The sequence below is a fragment of the Melospiza georgiana genome, chromosome 2 (genome assembly GCF_028018845.1).
Source record: "Melospiza georgiana isolate bMelGeo1 chromosome 2, bMelGeo1.pri, whole genome shotgun sequence".
Taxonomy (NCBI): Eukaryota; Metazoa; Chordata; class Aves; order Passeriformes; family Passerellidae; genus Melospiza; species Melospiza georgiana.
Window position 1 is genome coordinate 3,619,940 of NC_080431.1, and position 19,643 is coordinate 3,639,582.

Here is a 19,643-nt window from a genome sequence, read left to right on the forward strand (position 1 = left end):
CATTGCAATGTTGGAGGCTCCCTGGACTCTTTGAAGATCCTTCCAAATACCCACAAATAAGTATTTCTGTGTTGCCTTTGCTCATTGAACAACTCCTCTAAAAATAATCCTTGAATTAATAACTTTTAAAATATTCTTTATTCTTGCATTACAAAGCTAAGTGTTCTCACACAAAGCTTCTCTGAACATCCATTTAGGCACCTCAGCAGAAACTTTGCTATTCTCTGGTGCAGACTCCTGTAGCTGCATTACCCACTCACTTCAATGGAATTTTTGAACACTGGGAAGCATTGGGAATTAACTTTTTTTCCCCCTCTTGCTTGTGGATTTAGACACCTGGTTTGATTCATATTCAGAAATAAGGGTATCAGTATCTTCCTTTGGGTTGGTTTTGGTTTTTTTTTTTTTTTCCTCCCTGCCTTTGTATTAGAATGATGATGATGATGATGATGATGATGATGATGATGATGATGATGATGATGATGATGATGATGATGATAATAATAATAATAATAATAATAATAATAATAATAATAATAATAATAATAATAATAATGCGACATAGACCAGGATGTGGAGTGCGGAGGGAGTGCGGCACTTCCAGAGGGCAGTGCCCATCGCAGGTGCCGGCGCACCTGTGCAGGGGGGATGTGAGCAGCCGGCAGATCTGATCTGATCTGATCAGATGAACACACACACCCCCGAGGCGGCTTCCCCAGCTCTGCACAACCTCCTGGTAGCCGGCGGAGAAATTAATTCAAGGAAAAAAAAAAAAAAAAAAAAAAAAAAAAAAAAGAAAAAAATAAGAGTAAATGTTCCAGGGCTCCGGGGATGCCCGGACGCGGCCGGCTCACGCTTGTTTGTCCCTTGCATGCCCCGGCCGTAACTTTCCGTAGCAGCAGCAGCGCAGGGCGGCCCCGGGCGCGTCCCCGTGTCCCGCTAGCGGCGCTGCCACCCGCGGGTGGGGCCCGCACCCCTCGGAGCGGCGGCCGCGGCCCTTCCCGAGCGCTCTGCCCGTGCCTGGTCCGCGCACCCCCTCTAGCGCCGAGCCCGCCGCACTCGGCCCGTGCTGCCGGCAGCGCCGAGGCGAGGGGGCGCTTCCCGCGCCCGCCTCACGCACCGCACCGCGCCCCGCGCTCCCCTCGGGCGGGCGGCTGAGGAGGGGCCGCCGCTCCGACGCTCTCCCTCCATCCCTCCCTCTCGCCCTCCCTCTCTCGCTCCCTCCCCCGCTGCCCCCGGGCGCGCCGGGCCGCCCGCTGGCTGGCGGGGCGCGAGTGCCGGAGCGCCCCCGGCGCGGGGCCGCGCTGGCTCCCGGCGGACCCGGCACCCGCCGGGCTGCGCGCAGCGGGGCGGCCCCGCGGCCGCGCCGGAGGAGGGGGCGAGCGAGCGCTCCGCGGGCGGCAGGGGACCGGCGGCACCAAAAAACTGCAGCCGGCAGCGCGGCACGCAAATCAGGAGGGAGCAGCGAGCATCACACCAGAGCCGCCCGGTTTCTGATTGCTCCGCGGCAGAGGGGGAGAGACAGAGACTGACTGAGAGGGGCGAGCGGCAGAGCCGGGCACGGCGGCGGAGGGTCGGGGATGCCGCCCCGCAAGTTTCCTTGATGCACTGGGGAGCGTGAGGAGGAGTCGCCGACCCTTGTCGCCCTCGTCGCGCTCCACCTGGGGAACCTGAAGCCCCTCAGCGCTGCCTCCGGCCGGGGATGCGGGGCACCGTGAGGCGCGGCCGGGGGAGGAGGCTGCTGCCGCGCCGGAGGCTGCTGAGGCTGCCAGGGGCGCTCCTGCGGGGCTGAAGGTGCCACCGGCCCGAGCCGGCGGAGGGAGCGGGGCGCGACCCCCACCCTCCGGCCGCCACCGCCTGGAAGTTGCCGGAGCTCTCCCGGTGCCCAGCGCCGCCGCCCCTCGCGGCAGGGCTGCAGCGGGGGTCCCGGCGCCCTCCGTGCTGCCGCCTGCCCCGGGAGCCCGGCGGTGGATGCGCCCGGCCCGGCCCGCGCAGCCCCGGGCGGCAGTGCCGGCAGCGCAGCCCGGCGGGGCGGCGGCGGACCCCGGCGGCCTGAGGGAGCACGGGCAGCCTCGGCGGGCCGAGGTCGCGGGGCGCTCGGCGGGCACCAGCCATGGGGTGTAGTGAGGCGAGGGCACTGCTCTGGAGAGTCGGCCTCCTCCTCCCCCTGCTGACAGCGCGCCCCGCCGCCGCCGGGCACGTCGCCAGCAACCACGGTGAGTGAGGGCGGCCGCGGGTGCGCTGCGGGCCGGGCTGCCCGCAACTTTCCGGCGGGCGAGGGCCGTGAGGGCATGGATGGAGGGAGGGGTCCGCACCTGCGACCGGGGATGCGGGGCCACGGGGAAGCGGGACCGGGCGCCTCCCGGCGGCCAGCCCTTCCTGCCGCCCCAAAGTTGGGGGTTTGCCGCCGGAGGAGCAGCGGGGCTGCGCTGCCGGGACCCGCCGGGATAACTCCGCGGCTGCCGGGAGCTCTGCGCTGTGCCCCGGGCACCCTCGGCCGCCGGGGTGTGCGAGTGAGAGCAGGGAAGCGAAAGTTGCCTCACGGCGAGGTGGAGCGCTAGCATCGTTTTATTTGAAGTGTGGGTTTAAGGTTTGCTTCGGTCCTGCGGAACGCAGATCCTGTAGAATGGGTTTGAGAGGGCTCATCGCGCCTTGGGGGGAAATGCTGCTGGTGAGCGAACTGTTCAAAGGTGCCTGACTGCCCTTAACACTTATTTCTGCATACTCCGCGCTGATTGTCTGAAAAACACCCACCATTTAAAAGCTTTGTAACAGGTGCATGCTCATCAGGTCGCACCGAAGACGGTATTTTAATTCTTCGGGTTGTAAGATGTGCGTTTTAGAAAATTACCTCTGGATTAAGAAGGGAAGCATCCTGTTAATAGGAATAAAAATGCATAGCACGCCCAGAGGATACAGTATTTTGTTAGGAAGAACTAAAAAAAAAGAGCCCAGACCTGATTATGAAACATCATGTTTCATGTTATCAAGCATCTGGATAGAGCACAGAATTTCCTGAACTGCTTGTTTTATGTACATCTGTCTATTTCAGTTGCAGAGGATGCATCTATTCCCACAGTATGAGTGGCTTCGGTACCTTTAACATTATTTTTGCACAATTTGGCTTTTTTGAGGTTTTAGTGTGATGTGACTGAAACTACAGGAACTGAAGGGTAGCTCTAAGTGTTGCTGCTGACAGAAATTGCTTTACCTGCTATGTTGAAAGGAGCTTTGAAATTGACAATGGTGGAAAGTAACAATGAAAGAAAACAAACTGGGTTTAGGCGTGGAGTACTATCGAGTATACAGTCCATGTATTTTCAGTTTTGTTCTGCAGTCTGTTTTCAGTGCTCTTTGTATCGACCTCAGTAACAGTAAAATCAGAGAATAAGATCTCTGGAAAGCAGGAAAAAACTGTAGCATGGCCACAAAGCCCCTGTGCCATCAGGATGAGTTATGGCAAGGACATTCCAAGTTGGTATGATTCCTTTACCTCTCCCATGCTAAATGTGATGAATAATTCCAGTTGGTAATTGTAGAGCCTACAATCATATCAAGGCTGGTTTTTGCTCTTTCTATGTCTTGGAAGACATCAGACTCTCACAGTGGCACAACCCAGATTTCCTTTGATGTCCCAGGCATTAGTGAATGCTAATGTCTGCTGCATTATCACAAGGCCTAACACCACACATGCATAAAATTTAAAAAAATATATATTCTTGCTGTTGTAGGATAGCTAAGGTAGCATAAAAGCATCGAAGGCAAAGAGTTTTATCAATTAATGCAACTCAGTTTAGGTTTCTAAACCAGTATTTGGTATTCTGGCATTAGATTAGTAGTGTTTAAATAGTGTTTTAAAAGTGTTTTAATGGTGTTTTTAAAGGATGGGGAAGACAGTTTCCAAAAGTCTGTCAGGGATGAAGTGGTTTCTTGATGTTGATGTAACTTTTCCTGACAAGTCCAGGTGTTTTGGTGTTGGCTGCAGAGAGTACTGGTGAATTTCCTAACTTCTGAGGAACTTCTTTTTCTGCACGTTGCTTCCAAACTTTAGTGAAACGAGTAGCCTCTTACCCTTGGCACTGCCATATCACCATAGAAATCAAATAATTATAACTCAAAAAACCCCAAGTGAACTGAAAATGGACTGAATTAATGCAGGTGCTTTCATACACACCCCCACACCCTGTTAATAAAATGCTAGCAAAAAGAGTCTGCTTTTAATGATAACTTTCTCTAAATCCAGGAATTGAAGGAAAGGAAATTGCTGCAATAGAAAAGCTGCCTGTTGTGTAAACACTTAAATGTGGAAGGTTAAAATGCCAGTTACCAGTACTTGGAATCCCAGTGGCAAAGAATTTTTTAAGATCTTGTGAGGAAACATAACTTCATTTAAATTTTCCTGAAGTGATATTTTCAGCATGCATGTCTTGAAAACATCTTTGCAAGAATTGCTGTTGGATTGTCACTAATAATTATTAGGATGATATATCAACTTTGCAATCTGGTATATTTCATCATCTATTTTGTGTGTAGAAACATACCAGCATTAACAGTAAATTGCAAAGGAATGTCTTGTTTTGTCTCTTGATGGTTTGGCTGAAAAGGGTGGAAAGGGAATAGGTTTATTAATCTGACTTGGTAAACAGACAGCCCTTCCACTTCATTCTTAAAGGTTTGTGTCCTGTTATTAAAGAGGGGTTTCCAGAAAAATAATATACTCTGGTCTTATAAATTGTTATTATAACTATGTTGGGATTAATCTTTTTTGGTCTTGTCAAACAGAAAGAGAGAAATATTTTTTTTTATATAGCTGTAAGGCTCTTAGGTTGTCATTCTTCACCCAGTAAATCAATGTGCGGTGTCTTAGAGAATTTGTAGCAAGGCAGGCACAAACCATACTATTGGCAGGGAAGTAAGCTTGCTCATTTTTCTTCATGGAATGGTCAGTTCTAAAACATATTATGACCACGCCAAGGGCTAATTTTTACTGCTCAGAAAAACCCTATAGGGTTTGGAATTGCCTGGGAGGAGTAAGCACTGCAGTGTGTGGCAGAGCTGCTTGGAGCAGAGGGCTCAGTGAATGGTGGAGGTTGAGTGCTTGCACGTTCATGCAGATTTTCAGTGGTTGTCCCTCACTTGCAGAATGAACAGGCTGCTGTGCAAGGTTTCAGCGTGCTGTGGTGCAGCTTTGTTCTTTGCTTGCCACAGCACCATGAATTGGGCAATTGCTGTCAGACCTAAAATTACAGATGATGGCATCTTACCTGTGCAGCTCCTTGTGCAGAACTTGTGGGAGCTTTAAAGGTAAAGGTCACACCAGGAAATGGCTCAACAGTTTCCTGGGCTAAGCGTGCACTCATACATGTTTCTACTTATAGAAAAATCAGAAACAATATTTGTTTCTATGTATATGTCAACCAGAAAGAGTTTCGGTACCCTGGCTCCTTTCAGGTTGTATCTGCCATTATGTATCACCAGACAATTAATTCCTGAAGCCAACTGTAGAACTTGCAGAGTTTATAATGAGTCATGTCTTTCAGTGAGGTGTAAAAGAGCTGCTGCTTTTTCAGTTTCCAGGTATCATTACTTGTCAGGTTATGCAAGCGTGGCCTTTTTATTCATACCTCTAAAAGGCACCTGCATGCATTTTTCTACTCTTAGAAAAAAGAAGTTGAGGTAAGAAATATTGTCAAATGTCAGTTCTGAAATTCATACAGCCTTTATTTTCACAATGATTACACTTGATGTAAATTGGGTGGCTCAAAGTAGATAATAAAGCTTTTTGATTCTGCTAGTAAAATATCAGGTAGATTACTAATGACCTTGAGGTATTCATCAGTTCAAAGAAGTTGGCTCATTTTCATTCCCATATTATTTTTACATAAGTGCAATCTAGACACTCTTTCTGAATACAGAATTCAGATATTTTTTCTGTTGCAATAAGGAGACCAAGAACTAAGTGTGGAGAGACTGAAATTCTCTCTGAATGAAGCTGATGTTTTACTGCTAGGAGATATATCTTACTTTGAGGACTTAAAGTACTGTGGAAAGGCTGTGCTGCTGTTTGTTTTGTGCTAGTCCTGGGGAATTCTGATGTTCAGTTGTCCACTTCATGTTTTAATAAGCATTTACATCATTACAGAAACATGAGAAAGTTAAATAAACAAAATGAGAAAGTTAAATAAACATTGCAGTAAATGTGTGTCACTTTTATCTACATGCTTTTCAGCATGTAGATAAAATCATGAGCAAAATCATATTTTAGTTTCAAGTTTTTAAGAAACTTTTAACAATATTTTTAGCCATGTGTAAAATCCCACATCCATATGGACTTGTGTGCTCATGAGGGCCTGGGAACCTCTGCAGTTGTAGATATGCATGAAATTACTTGTTATCCAAGAGCCTCCATTTGTATGCCATGAAATGAACAGATTTGCAATTAATGGTTCAGGATATATTCCTGCTGTTGTATTTGGCAGTACTGAGGGCTGTCTGGATATTTTGTTAATTTTTTTTTGTTTTTGACAAATGAGAATGATTGGGATGAAAATACTAAATATTAAGAAATGCATAGCTTAAGCAGATGCAGTTTAAAACCAAATCAGTGCAGTAGTTTTCATGTGATTTGCAGGAGTGGCAACACCACAGAGGAAATTAAGTATTTCCTGAAGTTTACCAATTTAACTCTGGTCAGACATCATTTTCTCTGAGAGGTCAAAAAGTTTACCGAGGAAAAAGCATATAGGAAATTGAGGTTTTATTCTTAAAATCTCCTCTGTCTTTCCAGATAGATACTTTTAGATCTTAACTCTGCTTGAGGGTTTGTTTAGGGTATCTGATGTTAAAATTTTCACTTGAGAATTTTAGAAAAGTCAGAAAGTTCAGCAAGTTGTTTGTCAGTAAGTTACAGAGGAAGTCAATATCCATTTTGTTGACTTTTTTTTTTTCCATGAGAAGTCTAATGTTTAAAAACCTCATTTAACTGATTAGGGATATTGAGAAAATTATGCATGTGTACAATACGAGAAGGATTTCATTTTTCTTAGATCCCAATATAGCATATCTGGGTTAGGATCTATTCCTATTCCAGCTGTGTGTGTTAGCTGGAATGTTTCATTAGGATCCTTGGATTTCCCCAACATGACAATGACACAAAGAGGAGGCTGGCCTCGTGTTTGATATGCCCCTTAACATGCTGAACTCTGTGACTGAGAGAATGAAAAAGTGGATGAATTATTTGTCCATAATCTATCCTGATCTCCAGAAGCCATGTTATAATGCAGGAGAGGTCAACAAAAAACTATCTGTTGTGAACAATTTGCCTTCAGAAGCTGATTTTTAACTTGTAAATGATATGTCAGTCTTTATGATAAGGTGTTAGAACTGAGAATTACTGCTGAAAAGATGTCTCTCACATGATAAAAACACATTTTTTTTGCAGTATTTCTTTCCGAACCATACAAAAATGATTAAACAGTGAAATTAGCTTGTTTGCTTCTCATAATCCTCTCAGTCTTCCTAAGACTCATTCCATCTATCCTTGTTTTAGTTCCAAGGATGCTTTCATTATCAATATTTGAACATCTTTTGTGTAGCTCAGCTGTTGATCATTCCCACATCTAAGAACCAGTCAGTTCCAAATAATCATTAAGGAGAAGTCACTTCAGTTAATCCGGCAGCCATTTGCGACCTCAGTACTAATTTTAATGTACAGAGCAAAGCTTAGAGACAAATCTTGTCTTTAACGAAACTGCATGTTCTATATTTGAAGCTGGCTAATCCATTGTATTAAAAAACCCAAAAAGCCAAACCAAAACAAAACACAAAATTGTCTCAACAAAACCCAAACCAAAACCTCCTAAAGATTTTTGTAGTCAGCTGATTTGTCTCACTCATACAGCATAATACTTCTTGAAGTCAGCATTTCTCTCACTTATTGATACTTGTGTTTGGACTAAATTCTGTCATCCTGTTAAAGAAAAAAAAAAGGTGCTGAATACCTTGATAATTAATAATTAGAGATTTGCTAATTTTAACAAATGAAAGTATTTTAACGAGGCTGTAGATAATTTTATAGATAATAAAAAAACCTCTGCCTAAACAATGCATGGATATTTCTCCCCCTCTGGTTTATGATACTGTACATACAGTTTACTGCTCTTTAAAGAATTGTTTTACAGTAGGTCATAGTACTCCTCCACCTTCAAACCAGCAGCTACTATTACTTTCTTTTATGGATCTGTTCCCTTTCTACATAAAGCATCAATGTTTTTAAAGACAGTTAGGGGTATTTTGATCTTTAAAACAAGACTAGATTAAAAAAAATGCTGCAATATTATTGACATTTCTTTTGACAGTCTAGTAGGGTCAGGTCCTTAAAATTCAAAAGCATTTATTCATGAGGAGATTATCTTGAAAATAAAATTTCCTTTCTGTAGAACAGTCGGAGAGTTTAAAATGTATTTTGTCTCTAAATAGAAATTCCTGGTTTGTGTTTAGGTGGATTTCTGAGAAGCTGACAGATTTTTTTTTCCCTCCTGAGAGATGGTTCTGTTTGCTGTCAGTTGACTGAGTGGCAGACACTCTTTGAAGGTGTCTGGTGCTTGCTGACATTCTCCAAGAGGAGCAGCATCCCGTTCATGAGGGGAGGTGGGACAGCACGAGCAGTGCTTGGGTGAGAAGCAGTGACATAAACACGGCAGTCCAGAGGGAACATTTTAAACTGTGGGTGTGGAACTGCACTGATAGCACAGCTTTCCTTGGTGCCAACAAGTTTCTGACTTTGCACAGGGTTTAGAGTGAAGCAGTGCTGTGTCACCTCGGTGCAGGAGGAAAGGTGGGCAGCAGCACCGTGTGTAACAACCCCCCGAGGAGGTGCACACACACACACACACAATGAGAACACAGTTAAAAGGTGAATTTGCTGGGAGCTCCACTGCCTCAATCCACTTAATGGCTTCTGCACCTAGAACAAAAGGGGAAAAGTCACATACAGCAAACAGTATCATTGATGCATGTAATGAGTGATTTGTTTTGGCTGGGGACCCTTGGTTAAGAGTGCACTTGCTGCTGTAATTTGTATTCTCTGACTGCCGGTTGCTTCTTGCTTAAAATAAAGGAATAAAAGAACAAATTAGAAAGCATTCCATAAGATAATGCACTAGCATTTTAATCTGGGTAAAAGTGACATTCTTTCTGAAAATGTCCCCTGGCTAATTTTCTCAGTGGGTTTCGCTTGCTGTTCTAAAATAAAATTTTATAGGAAAAAAATTTTGCTAAAATTTAGAATTCTTCAAATATATTTAGGACATATTAAAATCAAAGGGAACCTAGTAATTTTCTTCTGTAGTGCTTCCAGTATTTGTGGCTGGAAATTGATTGCATGGAAAGCATTTGGACAAAGGATTCAAATTTCAAATTGTGGTTTGAATTCAGCACTTTCTGCTGAACAAAGTGGGACCATACAAAATTGCACAGTCTTTTACTCTCAGTTGTGTGTGGCTGCTGAAGACCTTTGAAAAGGAAAGCAAGGGAAATGTAAAACCTTTTTCTCTGGTAGATTGCTTTTGTTTGTGTTGCAGAAGTTGCTAAACGCTTCCACACCACAATGATACAGTAGAAACACCCACTTAGAGGCTTATTTTAGATTTAATAATTTAGTTTAGCTGACTTAATTTTTTAGAGGACCATTTAATTTAGGTAAACATGGATACTGTTAGCATTTAGGAATGGGGAAATGTTATGAGAGCTGTGGCACACAAGAGCTTCTCAGCCAAAGTCTCTCTCAGCCTCCATCAGATACGATGGGAACCCAAACTCTGTTGCTGTTGAGACAGCTGTAGAAATGCTTACCCTGTGATTTTGGTCTGTGGAAAAAAGTCACTAGGTTACGGATTTCCAGACACAGAATTTCAGAAAGAGTTAAGCAAATTCTCTTAATATCAAGACACATTTCAAGGTAAGGGTAAGAATTTGCCTTTTTTAAATGGTGATGTTGTCAAAGAAAGAGGAGTGACTGGGTGCAGTACACAGAGGAAAAATGGTCTACTGGAGATAGGTATCAAATAAAAGCTGAATCTGAAGAAATTTGGGATTACAAAAGGCAACCTGGAAATCAGATGTTATTCCCTGTCATTTCCGTGGTTGCTCTTGATGTAAATAAATATAGTGGTATTACATACTCCACTTTCCACTGCTTATCTAAAGGGCATCTCATCTAGCGTAGAAAGATGAATGCTGGTGGTTGGAAGGCATCCAGCATTTTTTGCCACTGTTGTTTAATCCAAGGCTTTGTGCAAACTTTAGGCTGCATGCAGAGCTCTTTTTCCAGTATTGGATCTCTTCAAAACTGCTATTCTTTTGCGAAAGCCTTTGTGTCTGTATAGCAATGATCTGAGTAGAAGAGTTGAAGGCCGAAGTTTTTAGTTCAGGGGACCAGTCTATGACACCCAGTGCAAATCCCAAAGAATTAGTTTTTGTTGTGCTCAGATGTAGGTGGCACAGGTAGATACAGCACCTTGGCTTTCAGTGTAGTCTTCAGTGAAACTTATTTTTCTTGGTGTCTGTAACTAAGTTGTTCTGTGCTAGGAACACTGTCTTCCTGTTTTAAAAATCTGTGATATTCCAAAATTCAGTTTCTCAAAATGCTGACTGCAGATGAAGTAGGTTTGTAGCACAAACACAAATTAAAGACCTGAAACCTTCTTGCCATTTTGTGTACCTGGTCTCTTAAAGCCTTCCTGAGGGAACCTCCAGCAGGAGCCTTGGCCAGCTGGCCCTGGGAGCTGTTTGGCTCCCTGTGTCATGGGAACCAGCTCTCTTTATGGAGACTGAGCCACAGGGACTATTTCAGCTCTGCCTTGTCTCCACTTTTGGGTGTGGGAGTTGATAATCCCATTGTAGGTAATACAAACTTTCCTCCTAGAAATTCTGTATTTTGAAAGGTTCATTTTTTTCTCTGCCTCTTCACATATCATTCACATAGGATGCTTTATTTAGACTGACAATGCAATCCTCTACTAAATCACCTGAATTACTTAAGGGAAGAGAGCTGCCATCTTCCAGGGTGTCAGCATTAGATGAGAATGAAGAACTTCACCTTACATGTAGTTTACATTAAGCAGCAAAGGAATTTTGAAACTTGCATGCTCCATCTTTAAACTCCATATTTAGAAGGCAAAAAACTCTGTTGGAAGTTAATTAACAAGAGACAAAACCATAGAGGAGGCCAATGGAGGTCCCACTTGCAGGGAGTTTGCTGCTCTGTTGCTTTCTCCTGGCATCCCTTCAGCATCACTGAGTACATTAAAAGTTCCACTAATGCTCATCCTATTCACTTTACCGCTAATAATTTTCCTTACAAATTTTATAGTGAGTAGTTTGGATTGTAAGTAATGCCCTGAGGCCTTATCATTAGTAGGTTTCCATTGCTTTAAAGTAAATTAGGAAATTATTTTCAATAGCTCTTATCTGACAGATGCATTTTATACTTGAGAGATGTGCCTGAAGAAATAAAAGCTGATGGAAATTTGTGTCGTAGATGAATATTTTGAAAACAAAAAAGATGATCAGTAATAGATTAGGCTTGATTAGATGTTGACATTTAGAACTGCACATAGATTATGTTAAATGTAGTGCCAACAGACAGTGATCACCTTGATTTGCATTTGTCTCTCCATTTGTGGTTCAGGTGGATCATGGGACACACATTGTAAAGGTTAATGGATAAATTACCATACAGCTCATCTGATTGTTCAGGTTTCAGCCTAGAGGGCTGGATGCTTTATAATCTAGTTTATGTGAAATAGAAATTGTTTAATTCTTTTTCTATGAAATTCTGAATTGCTTAAGTGTTTAGATGAGTGCATCCCCACAGCTTCCGAGCTTTGATAAAATCACTAAGTCATGGTGTGGTTGCATTGACAGAAATCTTGGCCTGGTCTTTGTTTTCTCTCCCAAGCTGTGAGTATTATTTCCATGTTATTTGAGTAAATGTGAAATGTGACCTTTTGATAAAAATGTAATTTTTAAAACCCTGTGAAGATATTTGGTCTAAGTATCTTCTTCACTTGTACACATAACTCAAAACAGGAGTTTTCAATGTGCTCCATTAGCAGATAATCTATATTAGTGTTCCCTACAGCTTTCCTTACCACCCCTCAGTGTGGGTAGTAATTACATGTGTCAGTGTTGGAGGAATCAAATGACTTCATTTTTGTAAGGGACTCACCCTTTAAATCAGTTCCAGTAATTCACCTGAAATTTCAGAAGTAGGAATAAATGAATGAATGAATTAATGAAAAAAATCCCCTATTAGCCATTTTCCCTGCACAAAGATAATTTACTGTATGTCCATTTGCAAACAAGGATGGCTGAAGTGAATCATCTGGAACTGCACTCAGCTGTGTAAATAAAATCAGGGGTACCACTGTAGTTCAAAGATGCAGTGTTTGGTTTATATAAAATAATACCCTTCAGTTAAGCATTGCTTAGTTAAGGGTCTTCTTTTTTATGGTGACTGTAGGAAAGGAGAAAGTTAATGAGTTGATGTTCAGTCTGTGGAAAGAGGAATTGAAGAACTGCTCAGTCTTTTGCAGTCATTTATTTTGCCTTTAACTGTGATTTTGTGTTCTTGAGTCTCTCTCTGGCCCAAGTGATTCTTTTTGTGATATCTGGTGTTCTTATCTCCAGATGGGATGTGATTGCACTGAATTCAGTGAATGCATCATCCAAATTACCTGGTTATTTGAGCTGCCAGGTAGTAGCTCACACTGACTTCACAGTTATTCAATGTGGACAAAAAAAAATTACTTGCAATATTTGGGTTTTGGGGCATTTATTGCCTGGGACATATGTTAGAAGTTTTTTGATTTGGTTTAAACTAAGAGCAAACTCTGAAAACAAATGAAGAAATAGTCTTGCCATGACATGCTTTATGAATAAAGGTAAATTATTTTTGGTGAGCTTCACAAAGGTTGTGTTCTTTGAGCAGAACATTTACGCAGTTGTGAGGCACATCAGTATGATTTTCATTACACTAAAGTAATGAATTTTTATGACTAAAGCTAAAATAGCAGTGAGCCATCCTTTATTCAGATGGTGAGATGGAGCAGTACATTTCTCATAAGGGAGAGGAGGGAAAGAAAATAGAAAGAAGGAAAAGAAGATAAAAGATAATCTAATTTTCCTGACTTTCTTATGTGAATATTGTAATTTACAAAATGTTGAGTCTAGTCTGGTAAAAAAAAATTATATAACAATATGTAATCTATAGCTGTAAGCATAGAGATTTGTAGACTCCAAACAGGTTCAAGTGCTTTTAAAAATGTACATAATTTAAAAAATATTAAAAAATTAAATTAATTCCAGTGTTGGGTAGGAAAGAAATGTTATCAACTTGAGTCCATTGATTCTATTTTTATTGCTGAAAACTGCTACAGTTCATAAAATGCAGTTTTACAGGCTATTAGTCCATAATGTGGATTATGCCCTTTGGACACTTATGTTGAAGATAAATGCAGTAGTTTGGAGAGATCTGTATTGAAATTCTGTGAAAAGGGTTCAGTTATTTTTAAAGTTCTTTTTACTGTGAGCCAAAAGCAAATGGGTTGGAGGGAGAGGTGACCCTTGGCTTCCAATAGGAAATGAAATTAGCAGTGGAAGGGTCAGTTTGTCATTCAGGAGGTGGCTTCATTTCCAATACAGGTGAGGAAAATAGGTCACTGAAACATTACTGGCATTGAAAGCCTTTTTTAATTGTTCTTGAGAGAAAGAATTGCATTTGCATTATAGTTATATCTGCCAAGATTATTTACACTGCATTGAGGGGCTCTGTAACACAGGATTGGGAAAGAGCTTTGTTACCACAATCAAATGCCTCCAGTGATGCTGTATAAAATTATTAATTTTCATCTTCAGTCTAGTTAATCCATGTTCCCTCATTGTTCCTGTTCTGAACTTCAGTGATGTGAAATTCAAATGCATTTGTGAGCTGCATTTATTAGTGAGTGGTGCTTATTTGTTTATGCCTGTGCTGGCTTTGTCTCAAAATTCAAGAACACCTTTCCATTCTCATTTTTTATCCTGCTCACTGTTGTAGGAGAAGTCACATCTCTTCTTTTGAGCTTTGGTGAGTGGTTTTCCTCTTTCACTCAAGAGATTTCTGATCTCTGTGACAGTTACAGTTGCCTGTGCTTATTCTTCAACCTGCTTAATTCACTATTTCTTAAAAAAATGAGGTGGCTAGAACCACATACAGCTTTGGTGGTGGGATTTCTCTGGTACTTTGTGCAATAGCAGTATTTTTATAATTCTGAATATTGGACAGTTTCTGGGATTTTTGTCTCTTTCATTCAATGTTGTTGGATCGATCCTTCGTTGGCTTGTCAGCAATTAATATGCAGATGTCTTATTTTCTCTGGCTGCTTCTAGATTCCCATTTCATGGAAAGAATTCTGATTGACTCCCTTTGGATTGTCTGATAATTTATATTTAATGTCCTTCCTTCTTTCCTTATTGTCCCAGAAAATTATTACTCTTTCCTTCCCATAGCCTCCCCCCCCCCATAGCATTTCAGCCTTTAGTTGAGTTGCCAGTGCCTCCCAACTGTTCCATGGAAAAAAAACCCCATTAGACCAAGCCTTTCCTGGACAAGGAAATTACCTAAATAACAAATAATATCAGTCTCATGACTTATTTTTGAGTAATTGCACCACAAATTTCACAGGTAAACCTATTTGTCTCAAAACCATGTCTTTTATAAACTTGCTCACATTTTTAACTCTGCATTTAAAGCAGCTAAAAACTCTTCACCAACTTGCTTTAGTTTCCTAACCCAGACTTATTTCTGACATTTATGCAATGAAATGTATATGATAAGCTAAAATATTCACTCCCAATATGGTGTTGTCACACAAGCAGTAACTTCATTACTTCTTAAAAGAAAACATAAATAATTTTTATGGATTCAAAACACTTTTTGGTTCATATAATTCTGAATTAATGCTGAAAGAAGTACTGCTGAAAGTACATTGAATGAAATTATCCTCAAATTTAGCTGTAATTTTACCTTAATGCTTTATAATTCAGATGTCAGCTTTTTCTTCCATAATTTGATTCTGCTTGGCTATTAGGATTGCTCAGTGCTTACTCTGTTTTATTGCTCTTAGATGAAATAAATTAAGCTGTGTAGCAATATAAAAGATAATATTCATTGTTATAAATTTGGTATTTACACAAATGAAACATCTTAAATTCCCCCTTCATCTGTTTTAAATTAAGTATGAGATTTAAATCACTTGATCTGATTGAGAGCGAGCGCTGGAAATGAAGGGACTGTGGGCAATCAAAAAAGCACTCTGAGATTCTGATCAAGGCATTCATTATTGGTGGTGGGAAACAGCACTAAACAATAATTGATTGCATTATGGAGAGTGTAGAGAAACCTGCCATGACAAAATATTCTATTCATAGGCTGAGAATGATTTTGAACAGGTGGAAAGTGAGAGCAATAAGTATTTGCCATTGCTCAGGTATGGTGGTTGTAAAAAAGGAGCCTTTGGATCAGTCTGGATTCATGAACTTTGTGTGATAAATTTATATTCAATTTTAAATGCTATCCCCCTTTATAGTTGCTCTTTTAACTAGAGATATAATCATATACCTAGTTTTAACCATAAAACATTTCCTTTTAACTCTGATTTTCTCCATCTGACTCCTCATAAACCTCAGTAATTCTTTTTGTAGGCAAAAAAATCAACCCCATACATGAGGTAAGAAAATGCTTGGCCTGAAACTATTCATAGATCCAAGAGTCTCAATTAAATCTATGCTAACTCTCTCAAGGATGTTGTTCACTCCAGAACAGCTCTATCATTATTGAAAATGAAACCTTGCTTGCTGCAGACAGCCTTCTGCCATGCAGTCTGAAATGAGAAGTGAAGACAGCTTCAGTTGTCTTACTTTTAGTGTGTCTGGTAAATTGCTGCATTTTGAAAGACAGTGATTTAGATTTTTACACAGATCAGTTACTTAGAGCGATTCAGAATTTTATACTAATCAGTTGCTGATGATATATTTTGGATTCTAGCTGCAGTTGTGGTGACAGGTTGTTTGAATGGAAGCAAATCTGTGCAAAACCTGTTAGCTGCATCCATTCTCCAACTCCTGCCTCATTTCTGATGTGCAAAGAATAATCATGTTTCTTTTTGGCAGTCAGTGTTCATTGTCTTCCTGTACAACCCCTAAATATGTTACCACTTCTCAGTACCCCTCCTGACTGTGTGGCATTCTCCAGTCCCTGCTTTCCTTCAACTCCAGTTCTGCCTTCTGGTGTGAAGTTTTTTTGGCTTTTCAGCATAACATCTCTCTTCCTCTCTGGTTTAAATTGAAAGAGGGTAGATTTGGATTGGATATGAAGAAGAGATTCCTGAAAGACTGGCACAGAGTGTCCATGGGAGCTGTGGCTGCCCCATCCATGGAAGCGTCCATGGCCAGGCTGGATGGGGTTTGCAGCAATCTGGGATAGTGGAAGGTGTCCCTGTCAATGCAGCTGGACTAGATAACCTGTAGAGAGCCCCTCTCACCCTCTGAATTCTGTAATTCTGTGATATGCTGGATAGCCTTCCCAGACAAACTGAGCATTTTCATCATCTTGTAGTCTTCAGATAGGAGAAAAGAATATTTTTTAAAAAATTAATGCCTGGTTTTTTCCCCCTTAATAGAGTAACTCATCTCCACAGTCATGGGGCCGTTTCTGGCTTTCTCATGTTTTCTGTGCTCAGACATTTCAGGCAGAAAGGCACAAGAGGGGAAAAAAGAAGTTTTGAAGAAAAATGTCGTAGAGCACTTTTTAATTCCAACATTTTCTTTGCGGTGATCATTGAAATATAAAGGTTCCTGTTTCCTTCACTGGCAGTGTGCATGTGTTACTGTGTAGTCTATATTTGGCATTGCCTGCAGAGTCCCTGGGCAGGGCTCCAGCCATCCTCAGTGACATTGCTCTTGCATCACTGCCTTGTGTAACAGGCACTTAAGTCTCAAGTAGCCCTTTGAAGCGGTGCTTTGAGCTAAGTCCCAGGGAGCTGCTGCCTTTCCAGCACTTGACTACTGATGCAGTGCTGTACCTGTCTAAATTACCTCTTGCACTGCAGAAAATCTGAAAAAGAACCCTTAAAAAAATGGAAAAGCAGTCTTTTTACTTTCACTTCTTGACGTGAAATCAGAAAAAATAGTTCATTTTATCCAGTTAGATTATTTCATGTACAAAAGGAAAAAGGAGGATAACTATATACTGTGGAATAGGACCCCAGTTACTCAACAGTTTACTACATGAATGATGGCATTCTCAGATCTGTTTAATGCTCTTTAGTTATCTTTGAAATTTAGATCTCCATGAATGTGTATTAAAAGCATATCATTCAAAGCTGAAAGTCTCTGCATAGTAGAGGTGGGTACTCCATACTGTTCAATATTTTAGAGTAATTTGATCTTTGGTTAGATAGACTTATTTCCTGTCAAGTGCCAAGATACTGTATATTTATTTGTTAATAATGTTAAAAGTATTGCAAACCTGATTAATTGATAAAAACAGTTGAGCCTTCATGTTGATGCTCCACTGTATGGAAAGAGACCAAGAATTTTTAAAGCCACTGATTATTGGTATGTACTTTACAGCCTGACCTAGCACCTGTAAAATGTTCATGCTGTGAAAACTTGGTGCTTGACACAATAAATTATAAATTAAGAGCTAGAGGAAGAAGGCACAGGCTGTCGAAGTGAAACACAGAATTACAAAGCTCAAAAACATTAAACTGACTGGCCGTGTAGATGTTTAATCAAAGGAGATAAATGTTTTAACATCATGAACACGAAACTAGGAGATATGTCTGGGAATATTTGTCATGAAAGTAACAAAACTGCATTCTAAGAGTTGTGTTTATTTTGGTATATTTTTGAGGTTCTGCATTAAAATAAAAGAAAACATAATATAGCCAAATGTTAACCTCATTTTCTGAGTTGCCTTTATGTTCTATCCTGGAAGGTTTTTTCTGTATAATTTCTGCTAAAGTCCTTCTCTGTACGTCATGGTCACTTTCCAACTACATAAGGCCAAGTGTATTAAATATTTCCCTTCCTAGGCAGATAACCTATCAAACAGGTGAGATATCACTTCAAGAAGCAAAGGAGAAAAACTGACCCATTTGCTTGAGAGCATTCTGCACACTTGAAAGTCATGGCTGCTTCTGCTTTGATATGCCCACAGCTTGTGGCTCTACTGATGACTTTCCTTATCTACTGACAGCTAAAGTCATTACCTCTACCCAGCAGGAAAAAAACCACAAATGTATCCTTAATAGTCCTCTTCTATCCTTTGTATGTCACTTGCTTTCTTGGGTATTGTTGGTAAACTGCAAGTACAAGGCAGCCACTTACTCAGTCCCTCAGGTGGGATGGGGAGGAGCACCAAAAAAAAGTAAAAATCTTGTTGGTTAAGAACGGTTTAATAATCGAAACAAAGTAACGTGTAATAATAATAATAATAATAATAGTAATAATGGTGATGAAGAAGAACAACAGCAGTTGGAAGTAAAAAGAGAGATAAAACCTAAGGAAAGCAAGTGATGCACAAGGCACTTGCTCATCTCTGACTGTCCAATTCCCAGCCCATTCCCAAGCACTGATGAGCCCCTCACAGCCAACACCCTTCAGGTAACACACTGATCATGGTGTTCTGGGGTGTGCAATATCCCTTTGGCCAGTTTGGATCACTTGTCCTGGCCGTGCTCCCTCCCAGCTTGGCACAGCATGAGACACTGAAAAATCCTGAACTTGGGGTGAGCATTACCCAGCAACAACCCAAACATTGCTGTGTTACCTTTATTATTCTCATACTAAATCCAAAACAAAGCCCTGCACCAGGTGCTAAGAAGAAAAGAAACTCTATCCCAGCCCAAACCAAGACACTGGGGCAGTAGGGAGATCAGGGAGCATGTCTTATTGTTTCAGTAGGAAATACTAACTTCATCCTGTTTGTGTGGCAATGCCATAGGTCTGGAGTGGATAATAATAAATGTCCTGTCGCTTCTGTAAGCCCATTTGGATGTCTGGTGGATGAATTCTGAGTGGTACTTCAGAGTACAGCTCTGCAGCAGATGGGCACTGGAAGCAGCTGTGCTTTCTCACCCTCTGCACCACCTCTAAGAGACAAGCTGAACTTTGCTGTTGGCTGGGAAAATCAGAGAAGTCAGGATCTGCCAATTCTGGGCTGGATGTTTGCTTTGCTTTCTGCATTGTAGTTTTCTGCCTGCAAAATAAGGATGACCCCATTTCATTTTTTAGGATGCAAAAATATGAACTGGATGTAGGTAACCTCGGATTTAGTTGCTGGAGTTAAAAAGTTAGGCTGAACTTCAGAAATAATAGAAGATGGTGAGAAAATAGTAAATAGTCTTTGGTGGGTGAGTTGGTGGGTCTGTGCAGTACAGAAGAAATCTCCTTCCTCTATCATGTCTGCAACTTCCCTGACTGTTGTTTCCATGTCTGATTTGCCTAGGTGAGGGTTTCTGACTCCCAGTTCTTGCCCTCAGCCTGTCTGAAGCAGCTCTGGAGCTCTGAACACACCTCCCTCTCTGCCAAAAATCCTG

At 41.4% G+C, this 19,643-nt stretch overlaps 1 protein-coding gene across 6 annotated transcripts in view; it reads left to right on the forward strand.

The window, feature by feature from the left end:
• Positions 1 to 2,069: 2,069 nt before the first annotated feature.
• Positions 2,070 to 19,643, forward strand: part of EPHA6 (EPH receptor A6) — a 370,217-nt gene continuing 352,643 nt past the window's right edge. For all 6 annotated transcript variants that reach the window (XM_058018768.1, XM_058018770.1, XM_058018769.1 and 3 more), the window contains exon 1: positions 2,070 to 2,216. In XM_058018768.1, the coding sequence (XP_057874751.1) occupies positions 2,114 to 2,216 (103 nt within the window). In that variant the 5' untranslated portion in view covers positions 2,070 to 2,113. The remainder of the gene's footprint in view (positions 2,217 to 19,643) is intronic.